At 35.1% G+C, this 13,999-nt stretch overlaps 1 protein-coding gene across 1 annotated transcript in view; it reads left to right on the forward strand.

Moving 5' to 3' along the window:
• Window positions 1-13,999, forward strand: part of LOC107564818 (trafficking kinesin-binding protein 1-like) — a 33,323-nt gene that overhangs the window by 16,930 nt on the left and 2,394 nt on the right. Inside the window, exons 5-16 of the mRNA XM_016249987.1 lie at window positions 7,489-7,565; window positions 7,667-7,783; window positions 8,795-8,886; window positions 8,969-9,077; window positions 9,164-9,242; window positions 9,342-9,472; window positions 9,571-9,645; window positions 9,773-9,984; window positions 10,749-10,964; window positions 11,059-11,378; window positions 12,503-12,697; window positions 12,904-13,006. Coding sequence (XP_016105473.1) covers window positions 7,489-7,565; window positions 7,667-7,783; window positions 8,795-8,886; window positions 8,969-9,077; window positions 9,164-9,242; window positions 9,342-9,472; window positions 9,571-9,645; window positions 9,773-9,984; window positions 10,749-10,964; window positions 11,059-11,378; window positions 12,503-12,697; window positions 12,904-13,006 — 1,726 coding nt within the window. The remainder of the gene's footprint in view (window positions 1-7,488; window positions 7,566-7,666; window positions 7,784-8,794; window positions 8,887-8,968; window positions 9,078-9,163; window positions 9,243-9,341; window positions 9,473-9,570; window positions 9,646-9,772; window positions 9,985-10,748; window positions 10,965-11,058; window positions 11,379-12,502; window positions 12,698-12,903; window positions 13,007-13,999) is intronic.

Here is a 13,999-nt window from a genome sequence, read left to right on the forward strand (position 1 = left end):
ACACACACACACACACACACACACACACACACACAAAGGATAGTTCAGCAATAAAAAAAACAAAAAATATTTAACTTACTTCATGTATGTTGTGATGATTCCAGCCATTCATTTTGGCTTCATTACAATGACAAAGCTCTACAGTGATTATGTATTTTTGTAGGCCAACCCAGAAGTTAACATCACCCTGGTTTCTTCAGCAAATCGGAGTTTTCCATTGGCTTTTGGATTATTGCAGAAAATATGCTCTGTGACCAACAAAAGTTTATGATTCTTACACGTTTCGAAAGAAACAGGATTATTATATTCAATTAAAACCATACGAATATTTTTTGTTTCTTGAAATAAAAAAAAGTTAACCGAAATAAAACATACAAATGTACTTATTGTATTTCAGCTAGTTTCCAAAGCAACATTTCTCATTTTCATTTAGCTTAACTTGATGTACTAAAATAACTCAAACTAATAAGAATGACAAAAACACACAAAATGACTAAAACTTTAACTAAAATGAACACAAATGCAGAAACTACAAAAATGAAATCTAATTCAACAAAATATATAATTCTCTACTCTATATTCTAATTACAATCACCAGAAGTAAAAAGCTAAATGTAATCTAGGTTATAAACAAACCATGCTATACTAATTATAAAGACGATGAGGCTATAGAAGGGGACTAGTGAGTAGATGAGTTCACCTGTTGGTGTGATGATGTTTACTGTCGCCGACAACCTCTAGTTTCATTTAGCCACTTGTTAGTGATCGCCCTTTTTCAGGGCAAGTAAAAGCTTTAAAAAATTGTGAGTGGGGTTACTGATGTATTTTATGCTGTAAAATAAAACATGAAAATATCTTGAGCTGGTGTTACCACAGACCAAGCATTTAACCAAAAACCCATTGAGTTCAGGAAGAATCATTTCTGGGTTTTGGTCTACAAAAATATGTCATGCCTGCATCACTCTATTAAAGCTGGTTATTTCATTTAGGAAGCAACATGTATCATATCAAATAAAATGAGCATGTTGCCTCACTGTACCAGTTACAGGCTCGAGTGCCTCTGTTGACCCTGCCAGAGAACAATACTGTAATCCCAGCCACTTCCGTTCCTCTTAGAGCACAGATGCAAATGCCATCAAGAGGATTAGCTCCCTGCTGCTTAAGGATAATGAGACATTCTGCTGTTCTCAGTGGCTTCTCTCTGTGGCCTGGCAGACAGCCAGCCGCTCTGACGTTTACACCAGCACTGCAGTATCTGCCTGCTGCTCAGATTGACTAAATTTAGGCCACTGCAGTGTTGGTAGTGTGTTTATGGATTCTCTAACTGGTATTCCTTGAGATTTAACAGGATCGAAAAAAAAACCCCCAGTCACTAAAGTTTGTGGCAATGATTTTGTGGCATCAATGATTGACCACAAAAACCTGCAGGACTAAATAAAGACCATACCTTAACACTAACACGACCGTTCAAAGCTTTAGAGTCAGTAAGATTTTCTTTCATTGATACAATTGATACTTTATATAGAATTTATATAAATTTTGAACACAGAAAAGTTATGGACAGCTTTAAGTAAGCAGAATTGTCAGATTTCTATTTTGTACTCAGACATTTTAATTGCTTTAAACTTGAAATATTGGAGTAAGCTAATTCATACATTTAACTTAAAATTGTCATGTAATCTCTCATGTAATTAGTAGCATCGTAGCTAGCTTTAACTATAGCTAATACTGTAAAAGTAACCTTACTCATTTATGCACATGCTAGTATTAACATAGCATTGCAATTGTTGAACGAGTATTGCAATATACAATATTTAACATACCTGTTCTCAAACCAAGCCACATGCTCCACCTGTCACCATGATGATATCCCCCCCAAAAACACACATAACAGAAATGCTTCTAAATTAGCAAAGCAAAACATTAAACACTACTAGATCTCCCACTTAACATTAATCTTGCACAAAAAAACATTATATAACACATAATTTTAGCATTTACTCTCCCTTTCGAGTGCCATGGCAAAGCATGCTGAGAAATAGAAATCCCAGCCCAGTTTCTGTTAAAATTGAGTTTGACTAGATCAAAAGAAATGAGTTCATAAAACTCAGATTTCTTCAAACGTGTCCGTTTTGTGAACTCAAAAGAAAAAGAAAGTTCTAAATACTTATAGAAGTTCATTTGACTGAACTAATTTGTTAAATTTAAGTTCGCTCTACTCAAACCAATTATTTTGAATTATTTCGTTATTTTAAATTGTAATAATATTTCACAATATTACTGTTTTTACCATATCAAATAAATGCAGCCTTGATGAGCATAAGAGACTTCTTTCAAAAACATATTTAAAAAATTTGACTGACGGTAGTGTAAACAGTTTATTTTGCAGCTTTGAAATGATGGAAAAAAGGAAACAGATCGCTCAGTGACTGCTCTGATGGACTTACGGTGGTGCTAATTTAGTTCTAATCCACTTGGCATGGAAACATGTTCTCATACCTGGGCTATACGTGGGCTGTAGCCCAAACACAGCTGTTATTTCTAGCCTAAATATCTAAACGTACATTTCTAGTCTGTATTCGATCAGAGATTTCGTTTTTGTTATTTATTGTCCTTCTTGGTTCACTGCATTTGTCATTTTGCTATGGCCATCATTTCATTCTGAAAACAGATTAGGATTGTGGTAAATGATTGGCTTGAGTTGGCATATGTGTGTAACCTTAGGTAATTGTGTATCATTCTGTGGCAGAAAGTCATGTCATGTGATTAGATAGTAAAATTAGATATTAGACTTATATGTATGCTAAGTGTGGGTCACTAACATCTGATCAGACTTAGTGACATTAGATTGGATTCAGGAAGTAGTTATTTCGTGTTTGTATTTCTTATTTCTGCCATCATTGCCCTAAGCAAAACTGAATGGGTTAAATGAGTTCAATTGGAATCTGTTAGCTTTTGTGGCAGAAATGGAAGAAATGGTGATCTTGGTGAAATTTCCTCACTCTTTCTAGTCTTTTTGAGCTCTCAGTGGTAGAATCCCCAGTGTTTTGTAGGCCAGATTTGAACACATCATGCCACTGCATGTGGTGACATGACCTGCAGTCCACTGACCACCAATGAAACATTTACACGGGTGTTGTTTCATATTTGATAGACCCCTTCAGAGTTTGGCTAGAAAGCAGTTGTGGCCCATATTCTTTTACATGTCTGAAAAAGGAAGATGTGGCTTTGAATTTGAAACCATGTTTTATATGAATTTATGCGCATTGTCACTGCCAGTGGTGTCCAGGTATGACTTTGAAGGTGGACAGGCTGACAGCTTGGATGGAAAATGGATTGCTTAGTTTGAACTATTGGTCAGTCATCAGCTTATGTTCAGTTATTCTTTTTAAGTAAAACAACTTGACTTGTAAAATCACCTTTTAAATGTCTGTTTACTCATAAAATAGGTCGTTTTGTATTATCTTCATTTAGGGGGCAAATGTTGATCATATCATGTTATCAATTCAAAGAAAAGTTGAAAGGATTTACAGCTCTATTTAAAATAAAATAAACACATTTACTATGTCCAAAACATAACATTTCAAACCCTCAAGGTTTAAATGCTAGGTTTTCATTTTACGCACAATCTACATACAATATTTTCTCTCTTTTTATTGTTTATGAAAATCAGAAAAAACATTGTTAACATCTTACATCTTATCTTACATTCAGAAAAATGGCACCAAAACCATGTTTTACTAAACTTGTTAATTCAAAAATAGACAAGAAAGATAAGCTGTAGTTTTGGCGCACACTCCTCCTGAATATGCAGTTATATTTTAGCATTATTTATTTACTGTTATAGAATTGATTAATGTTGTAACTTTTTATTTTTCAAAATGTTTGTTTTTTTATTATAGAAAACTTTATATAGAGAGACAGCATTTTAATTTTAATTTTAGCTTATATGTTATTTTTTTCTTTTTTTTTTACAGAATATTTCTATATATATAAATTTTATTTTTAATTTCAGTTTTATTATTTTTAGTGCTTTAACTTTTTGATTTAGTTAAAAATAACAATATAGATATTGACAACACTGATACTTGTATACTAATGTTTTAAATTTTTATAGTTCAAAGTTTTATTTGATATTATATTAAACTTAATATATATATAATATCTATATATTTTCCCGTTTTAATTTACATTTTATTTTATCATGTGTCTTTCTCATATTTATTTATTTATTTTTTACAAAATTTCTATATGGCTTTAATTTATTTATATTTCAGTTTTAGTCATTTTTGTACTTTAGTAACTTTAGTACTTAAACTTTTATTATTTACATTATGCAATTTCACATTAATTAATTTATGCTTTAAAGAATTTCTAAATTCTGTATCTATTCAAATTTTTAAGTTTAAGTTTTTCCATCTAATATTTAGATTGTATTTTATTGCAGCTTCTTTGTTTTTGTTTTAGTTAACAACAGCAACACTGATGGGGTCCTGCAATTGTGGGAGTGTCTCTGTTGTGCTGCAGCAGTATTATGACATTACATGGTTTCTGTGCCTGTCCACTCTTCCTCAAGACTCTGAGTCCTTGATTTCCAAATGAAATGCAAAATTTTCTTTCATCTGAAAAGAGGACTTTGGACCACTGAGCAACAGTCTAGTTCTTTTTCTCCACAGCCCAGGTAAGACGCCTCTGACGTTGTCTCTGGTTCAGGAGTGGCTTGACACGAGGAATGCGACATTTGTAGCCCATGTCTAGGATTCGTCTCAGTCCACTCCTTGTGAAGCTCCCCCAAATTCTTGAATGGATTTTGCCTGACAATCCTCTCAAGGCTGCGGTTATCCCTTTTGCTGGTGAACCTTTTCCTACCACACTTTTTCCTTCCACTCAACTTTCTATGAATATGCTTGGATACAGCACTCTGTGAACAACCAGCTTCTTTAGCAATGAACTTTTGTGGCTCACCCTCCTTGTGGAGGGTGTCAATGACTGTCTTCTGGACATCTGTTAAATCAGCAGTCTTCCCCATGATTGTGTAGCCTACTGACCCAGACTGAGAGACCATTTAAAGGCTCAGGAAACCTTTGCAGGTGTTTTGAGGTAATTAGCTGATTAGGGTGTGACACCATGACTTTCCAATATTGAACTTTTTCACAATATTCTAATTTTCTGAGACACTGAATTTTGGGTTTTCATTATCTGTAAGCCATAATCATCAATTTCAAGAAATAAAGGCTTGAAATATTTCACTCTGTGTAATGAATATGTATAATATATGGGTTTCACTTTCTGAAATGAGTGACAAAAGATATTGACCTTTTTCATGATATTCTAATTTTGAGATGTACTGTATATATGAAAAAAAAATATATATATATATATTTATACATTTTTGTTTCTAGTCTGTGTTTTAATAAAAAATAAATGAATAAAATTCACGGTTTCCTGCTTGGTCCATTGAATTAGAATATAATTAATTGTCCGCCTTTCCACAAGAGCTAAATCACTTTAATCTGTCCAGTCAGAGAAGCTCATTCCAGTTTCACGTAGTACAAACTACTGTCTTACTGTCCTTAGTGTCTTTAATTCTCTCAGTGACGTAAATCACAGCAGAACTGAACTCTTTTCAGGCCAGGTGAGCAGATTTAGCAGCAGCTCTGTCCCTGGCCAGGACATTTGGAGGAATGAATGAAAGGACACATGCTGACACTAATCGTAATGCACTTTTTACTACTACCCTGGTTTTGCTTCAGGTTTCAGATTTGATGTTGGACATCAATAATACAATTGTTTATTGTATTAGAAAGTAAACAAAAATGTCAGTTTCTGTTTCTAAATGTCTTGAATTTCAGTGGTTTCATGTTCTCGGCAGCCAAAACAAATTGCCTCCATTGTCCTCATTCCAGTCGAACTGTATTTAATTAAGTTTGGTTTGTAGTTTTGTTTATTTCATATTTCCTTTTTGTAATGTTCTTGATGGTTTTCAAAACACTCCAGAGTTTCACTGGATGCACAGTCAACAACAAAAGATTTTCAAAATGTTAATAGGCCTATTTGATTTGCTATCTAAACTGTGACAATGATATGGTCAGCTGCATTTAATTATTTGTGCGGAGCTTAATTGTCCCTGCTGTCTGCAACACTGTCAGCTGCAGTTTAGCATTACGAGCAACTGTTTTGTGAGGAACCTCGGAGAAGAATTTTGAACAGGTCTTTATTATTTGACTTGCTATTGGCGTTTTTGCAGTGCATTTGAGTGTCTCTAGTGTAGAAGGTTAAAGCTTTATTAATGTGGTCTTTGCTGAGCTAAGCCGTCATTTGCAGAGCTGGGAGACACTGCCAAGCTCTTATTTTTAGCAAAGTCAAACGCCTCAGGGAAAGGCAAGAACCAACCAAGTGAAAATACCTGACCTGAAAACAGCAGAAAAATATAATGCACTTATGTAGAGGGTAGTGCTTTGCATAGGTTTTGCATAATGAAAAATAAAATAATAGAAAGCAGTGTCCATATTTGACAGCAGCACCCTAAACCTCCATTGTGTTCCTTAACACTCAATATCATTTAGTAAATGTATAAATCTTGGACACTTTTTTTTCTTCTTTCCTTTTAATAGAACTGATAAAAAAAATCATGAGATTTTAATATTAAATATTTTCATTTTATTTTAATATTTAAGTTCTCTTTATGTATTTATTAATAGTTTATAATATTATATTTGCATATTTCTTAAAATAAAATGCAAATAAAAATGCACTCTCTGGAACCTGCCTTAAAAAAGCTGTTCATATATTGCAAATATTTTTGATGACTATTCTTGTTTGATTTTTATAATAAAAATATCTCTCTAAAGATTTGTTAAACAAGACACGGTTACTAAAAAATAATTGTAATAATAATAGGATAATAATAAGATATTATGGGTGTAAAATATTGCAATATTGCAATATTTCTGTTACTATTTCTATATTTAATGTTTCTGTTTAATTAAGTTGTAAATAATTTCAACTAAAAGTACATTTAAAATAAATTATATCTTTATATTTATTTAGTTTTATATATTTTTATTTATATTTTAGTTTTTCACAAAAGAAAAATGAGCCCTCTGCAACCTGCTGGAAAAGCATCTCTGGCTGTGAATCACTGGCCTAGAAGACGTTTGTAAATGCAGGCCTGATCATTTTGAGCAGGGATGAAAATGAGAGAATTAAGCCTTAATGAGGATCAGGCTAAGAGGCTCTTGTTCTTGACTGCATAGATGTCTCGTCGTGGTTGGGTCACATTGACTCTACAGTGCTGTATAATGCACTTCTGCACAGATCACACTTTTGCAAGATGTGTTTTATCAGAGGTGTTTTTTGACATATACAGTGACATTATTCTGACATCTACTATCATTTCTATTAGATTTTATTTCATGAGCCCATAAGCCAACTTTCAACAGCCTCTGTCTCACGTTCCTCCTCTCAATGTCTTTTTTTCCTCTGCAGTGCTGTGTTCAGAGAGAGTTGGTCAAATCACAAAGACGTATCATGACATTGAAGCAGTTACACATCTGCTTGAGGAGGTGAGAGTCTCAAACATAGCATAAATGATACCACTGTCCTTCCATCGATGCCTCAGTCAGGACATCATAAAAGTCCCGCACATGCTTGTCTTCCTCCGCAGAAAGAGCGGGATCTGGAATTGGCAGCCCGGATTGGCCAGTCGCTTCTCAAGCAGAATAAAGCCCTGAATGAACGCAACAAACTACTGGACGAACAGCTGGAAATCACCACGGAAGAGGTGATTACTTTTACTTTTAAAATACTTTCGCTTGTTTACATCTATCTATCTGTCTGTCTGTCTGTCTGTCTGTCTGTCTGTCTGTCTGTCCGTCTGTCTGTCCTTCTGTCTGTCCTTCTGTCCTTCTGTCTGTCCTTCTGTCCTTCTGTCTGTCCTTCGGTGTTTTTATCCTTTTTGGAGCTTAACATACATAGTCACTGTTGCTATATGGCAGGGGTCTTCAACTAAAATTGTTCAAGGTCCAGTAATGAACCCACCAGCCAAAGTCCAGACAATTATATACCTAAAAACATGAATTGATGGGTTTTGCCAGACCAGGGTTTTTGCAGGATATTTAAGCTCAGATTTAATACTTTAAGACCCTTTTTAAGACCTGCACAAATAAAATGAAAATGACTGTAAAAAGCATGAGTTACAGTTCAGATACAGGTTTTCACAAAAACAAAAAGTTTTATAAAATGATAAACATCACATTTCAGCCTTTAAACCATTTTTAAGAAAATGGAGTCAAAAGTATGAATTATTATGTTAATTTAAACAGTTATCAATCAATTGATATATTCATTAATTAACGTAAATATATTTGACTGTCGTCTTAATTGTTTAGATTTTTATAATACATTATCTTCTTGTCGATCCACCATTACGGTTCACATTTTCATTTGACTGAAATCATAAGACTTTCTTTTACCATTTAAGACTTTATATGGCCTTAAATATGGTACCACTAAATTTAAGACTGTTTAAGGGCCCGTCAACTTTCATAATTTTTGAGAATGCCATTGTTTTTCACTCACTAAAAGACGTTCTGAGAGTGAACTATTCCTTTAAACATTTTGTATTACTATTATGTTGTTCAATGCAGCATTTGAGTTAAAATAGTTAATATGCTTTATACTTATAAGTAGAGTTTAAAAACAGTGTCCTTCTTAATGATATAATATATGTTGATGCACTCAAGTGTTTTGTGTTATATGAATGCAAACGCTGACTCTGGGTCTGTTCTTACAGATTGCCCAGCTGCGTCATGAGCTCTCCATGAGAGACGATCTCCTGCACTTTTATGCCAGCACTGAAGAGGTAGAGCATGCCTCAGAAACACTGTGAGTTTACGTCTCTCTCACACACACACAGTGATCAACAAATTAATTCTGCCATACTGATAAATATCTCGTCCTCCTTCAGGCTTATACAGAATGATTCGTCCTCATCTCTCAGCAATTACATCAATTACGACTTCCTGCAACATAAACTCAAGGGTTTAGAAGAGGAAAACTTTAAATTGCGCACCGAGGTGTGCTTAAATGCATTCGCAAAACATATCAAAAAGTTGTGCTACAGCTAGGTACATGTTTTCACACCCATCACTGTTTTTTTTAGGCTAATGAGTTGACGTTTGAGACCAACAGTTACGAGGAACAAGAGCAACGGCTTATGATGGTGTGTGTGGATGAACTCTGTGAGTAAATCTCCCATGATGCCCAGCTCTTCTTTTAGTATCTCAAATAAGTTTTCGTGATGACAGACTAAAGTGTCGTCTTCTGCTTTCTCTCAACAGCAACAGTGAATAAGCAGGTCGTGTCTCTGTCAGAGGAATTGGCCCGGAAGGTGGAAGATTCGTTAAGACAACAAGAAGAGATTAGTGCCCTCTTGGGACAGATTGTGGACCTGGAGCAGCGCTGCAAAGGGGTCAGACACACACACACTCTCTCGCTCTGTTTTTCTTTTACACCATTTAGAGAATACATTTTTATAAACAAATCCATCGAATTTCCTTCCAAATTCAGCTCACCGCTGAGAACGAGGAGTTAACGCAACATTTGAATGCTTCCCGGGAATGCCAGTCGCAGATTAAAACAGAGGTACATTCCTCACAATATCAATATCACAATAATGCCTCCTAGTATTCTACTCCTGATTTATTGTTTTCGATAAATGGCTTTTGTGCCTCGAGTACCAGTTGAAGATGTTGTCTTCCTCTGGTGGCAGGTGAAGGAACTGCAGGAGAGGTACTCCGAATGTGAAGACATGCTCCATGAAGCCAGAGAGGACATTAAAAACCTGCGCAATAAGAGCCTGCCCAACTGCACCGTGCAGCGTTATAGCACCCTGGCAGCGGTCGTCCCAATGGATTCACTTGCTGCTGAGATTGAAGGAACCTTCCGGAAAGGCCTAGACAGCCCAGCGCCCACTGAATACAAGTTAGTCACCCGAGTACATATAGCAGCTATTCATATACTACAAAATTTTTTTTTTATTGTTTTACAATAAAATATCTAAAATACCTGTAAAACTAAAAATATTTGTACAAATATAAAAAAATATATATTTTTTAAAAATATAAATAAATATATGTATTAAATGTGATTGTCAGGGGAATATACAGTACTGCTCAAAAGTTTGGGATCAGTGAGATTTTTCTTTAAAGAAATGAAACATTCCGCAAGGACACATTAAATTGATCAAAAATAACGGCAGCAAATATATTTAAAACGCTTCAAAAGTTTTCTGTTTCAAGTAAATGCTGTTCTTTTGAATTTTCTATTTGTCAAAGAATCCTGAAAATGATGGATTAGGATTTCTACAAAAATATTAAGCAGCACAACTGTTCTCAACATTGATAATAAATAAGAAATATTTCATGAGCACCAAATCAGCATATTAGAATGATTTCTGAAGGAATTCAGCTTTGCCAACACCAGAATAAAAAGTACATTTTCAAATATATTGAAATAGAAGTGGACCTCAGAGAACAGTACAAAATAATAAAAAGGGCAGTTTCATGACCCCTTTAACGATTAGATATTTTACTGTAAACATAATAAAAAGACTGATTTCTTTTTTGCAGTTCATTCAAATCCTAGTTAACATGTTTTGTATATAATGCATAGAAATGTTAATGTACTGTAAATGTACTATATGACCATGGACTGTAACATGGTGTGATTCTCTTGAATGTTTTCAGGAATCATCCGCTGCGGGTGTTTGAGACCGTGAAGGTGGCCAATCAAGTAGCTCGACTACGTTCCCAGATTCACTCTCCGCAGGTTCCGGGTTCGAGCCCTGCATCGTTACGCTCTAGTCGGATCAGTACACCACGGACCAGTTATTATGAATCAGACAATATTAGTGTCAACACGGAGGATAAGCACTCCCCTCCGACGCACACGCAGGATCATGGGTCAGTGTCTATTTATTTTCAAATTTTCTCAAAAATTACTTTGACTATTATATTAAGAATGAATCAAATTAATAATGACATATTTCCTGCATAGGTTACTGGAGTCGAAGCGTTTGGGCCAGCCAGGTACGCCAGGTGGGCAGGATTTAGAGGAAGCGCTCCGGTCTCTTTCAGAGCGCCAGAAGAGCCACACATCAGAGCGGCCGTTCTTCGAGGTGGAGAGAGAAAGGAAACTGCGCGCCTTGCAGAGTGGAAGCAGCGGCAGTGGCGGTGGCTCCAGCGGCTTCCTGACGCCTAATGGCAGCATTGCATCCACAGGAACGAACTACTCCGGCACCTCCACACATTCCTCAGGCACAGGCTCCTCCCGCTCGTACCTGCCTGAACGGCTGCAGATAGTCAAGCCTCTGGAGGGTCAGTCGATAAAATACAAGTCATGAAAGAGGGACATTTAGATCAACTCTTAAATTATGGCTGTCCAAACCACAAAATACAAATGTAAAAATAAAATAATGAACAAATTATTCAATAAAGATAAAAGAACAAATATAGAAATTACACAATTTTACAACCTAAATTGCCATGTCATATAAAGATCAAATTATGGGATATTTTAAAAGATTGATTTACTTTGACAAAGTCACACAGGGATCCTCTCTATGATATAATTTCCTGGTTTATGGTTTTTCCTATCATGTTACCGCATATTTTCCTGTCATGTTTCTGAATTTTTGGTGGATGAAAATGTATCAGATATTATCCCCGTAAAGACAGATTTATGAAATAAGGGTCAGAATCTATTAAAAATTGAAGTTATTTCCTGGTATAATTTCCTGGTATAATTTCCTATCATGTTACCGCATATTTTCCTGTCATGTTTCTGAATTTTTGGTGGATGAAAATGTATCAGATATTATCCCTGTAAAGACAGATTTATGAAATAAGGGTCAGAATCTATTAAAAATTGAAGTTTATTGAACATTTAGACAAAAAAAAAAATTCTGATAGCTTGTAATGTAAATAAATGTGATCTTTATAAAATTATAGCAGACTGCTTACACAAAATGAATATAAATATCAGCTGTCACTCTATATCTCTTAATAATAATATGTCTTACTAAGATGATATTTACATGCTTAATTTTCTGTAGTTTTTATTGTGGGGGCAAAACATAATTCAATGTAATACAATTATGAGATGAGAGATGTACATATAAATGTTCATCAAAAGCCTAATGTATCATATTTGATACTTATATTTTAACATGATTATTCTAAAAAAATGATTTATGGATAATGAAGTAAACCCAAGTTGCATCATTTAAGTAAATTTTACCTTAAAATATTAATACAAAATGATTATTCTAAACTACGTAATAAGGCTTTCTTTGAAAAATGTCATTCTTATAAAGAGCATTTTGACATCAGGACAGTCGTACCACCCTGAGACTTATGGCCCCCTGAAAATATCAAAATGAATATTAATAGATCAGAAACAATTTTCTGACCAGTATACTTCATCTTGCCTCTGTCCACAGGCTCAGTGACTCTGCACCAATGGCAGCAGCTGGCCAAGCCCAATCTCGGGGGCATCCTGCACTCACGGCCGGGTGTCCTCACCAAAGACTTCAGAGAGCTGGATGTAGATTTTCAACATGTCTACAGCCTCAACGACCTCGAGGAAGATGAGCCTGATCTGTCCAAATTCCCCAACTTCCTGAACGGCACTGTGGGTAAGACCCTGTTCACCTACAGCAACACATTTTCTTCTTAATTCTTTGGTTCGTTTGATTCTTGATGTACTATTTTTATAATCTTTCCCATGCTTCCTAGCTATTATCGTGGTTTTATTCCACTGTGACTTCAGTGTAGTGCTGTAGGTAACTGTCATGCATAGCTGAGGCTTAGCGTGTGTTTGTGTTTCCTCACATAAACGCAGTCCCTTCATCTGGACCTAACATCCCTCAGACCTCAAACACACCCCCGACCACTAGCTGTCAGATCCTCCACCCCTCTTCCCTCCTCTCCTCCTTCTCCACCAGGTAAGACATGATCACGCTGATGCCCACGGTGCTTATTGTAAGACTGTCAATCATCCATCAAAATTCTATTGATTTTTCTTTTTAATTGGGCATACGTATAACAAAAGACAGTGGGCTTCTAATGGGAATTCTAATTCTTCACTACATTGCGCAGTTCAGTCGTTGTTTTGTGTAATGTTAAAGCATTACGTTGACAGCCCTAATTCATACATATCAAAACGATTTAAATGAGGCACTTGGGGAATATCAGAAATGTCTGTGTCTGTTCACAACCAAACATCATTTTAATATTTCATTTTTTCTTGCTTATTTTCCCTCCTTCCATCTGTAACAGGAAGCGCTGGAACCGGCTCTTTGTACAGTTATAAAACCGTCCTCCATAAAGTAAGGCGTGTCAGGCATGGCCTCTTTGAACCCTTTACTAGGATCATCTGTGAAATTGCGAAATCCATCCACTAACTTTCTCTCTCTCTAACCTTTCATTCATGAACAAACATAATATGGTAGCATTGCAGCATCAGGACATTTTGTTACTAATTCTGTCTTCTCTCCTACAGATACAGGTTTAGGAATGAGTGCTGTTATGTCTCATTGCACATCTCTTTTAACATAATGCTTTTCTGCTAAGGTCATGTTTTACTGGGGGAAATTAATGTAGTAAGATCATTCTCAGAAAATGCTGAAGTTATGAATTCAGTTAAATTCTCCCATAAAAGTTGGTGTTTATTTTATATGATTGAAACATGAATCGTAACACCAGTGACAAATTGTCATTAAAAACAAATTTATACAAATTTGAATTGATTTTACCCTTAAATATATATTTTTTAATCTTTTACAACAGTGACACATGTAAATGAACCAAGTGGGGGAAAAAATAAAATGTAAAGGTATATTAATAACTTTTTCAGCATCATGGGAAAATCACCTTTGCACATTTAAACAGCCTCTGAACTTTTACCTTGAAAGAACTGTAAAAAAAAAAAAAATAAT

The sequence above is a fragment of the Sinocyclocheilus grahami genome, unplaced genomic scaffold, assembly GCF_001515645.1.
Source record: "Sinocyclocheilus grahami isolate Dianchi unplaced genomic scaffold, SAMN03320097.WGS_v1.1 scaffold25.1, whole genome shotgun sequence".
Taxonomy (NCBI): domain Eukaryota; kingdom Metazoa; phylum Chordata; class Actinopteri; order Cypriniformes; family Cyprinidae; genus Sinocyclocheilus; species Sinocyclocheilus grahami.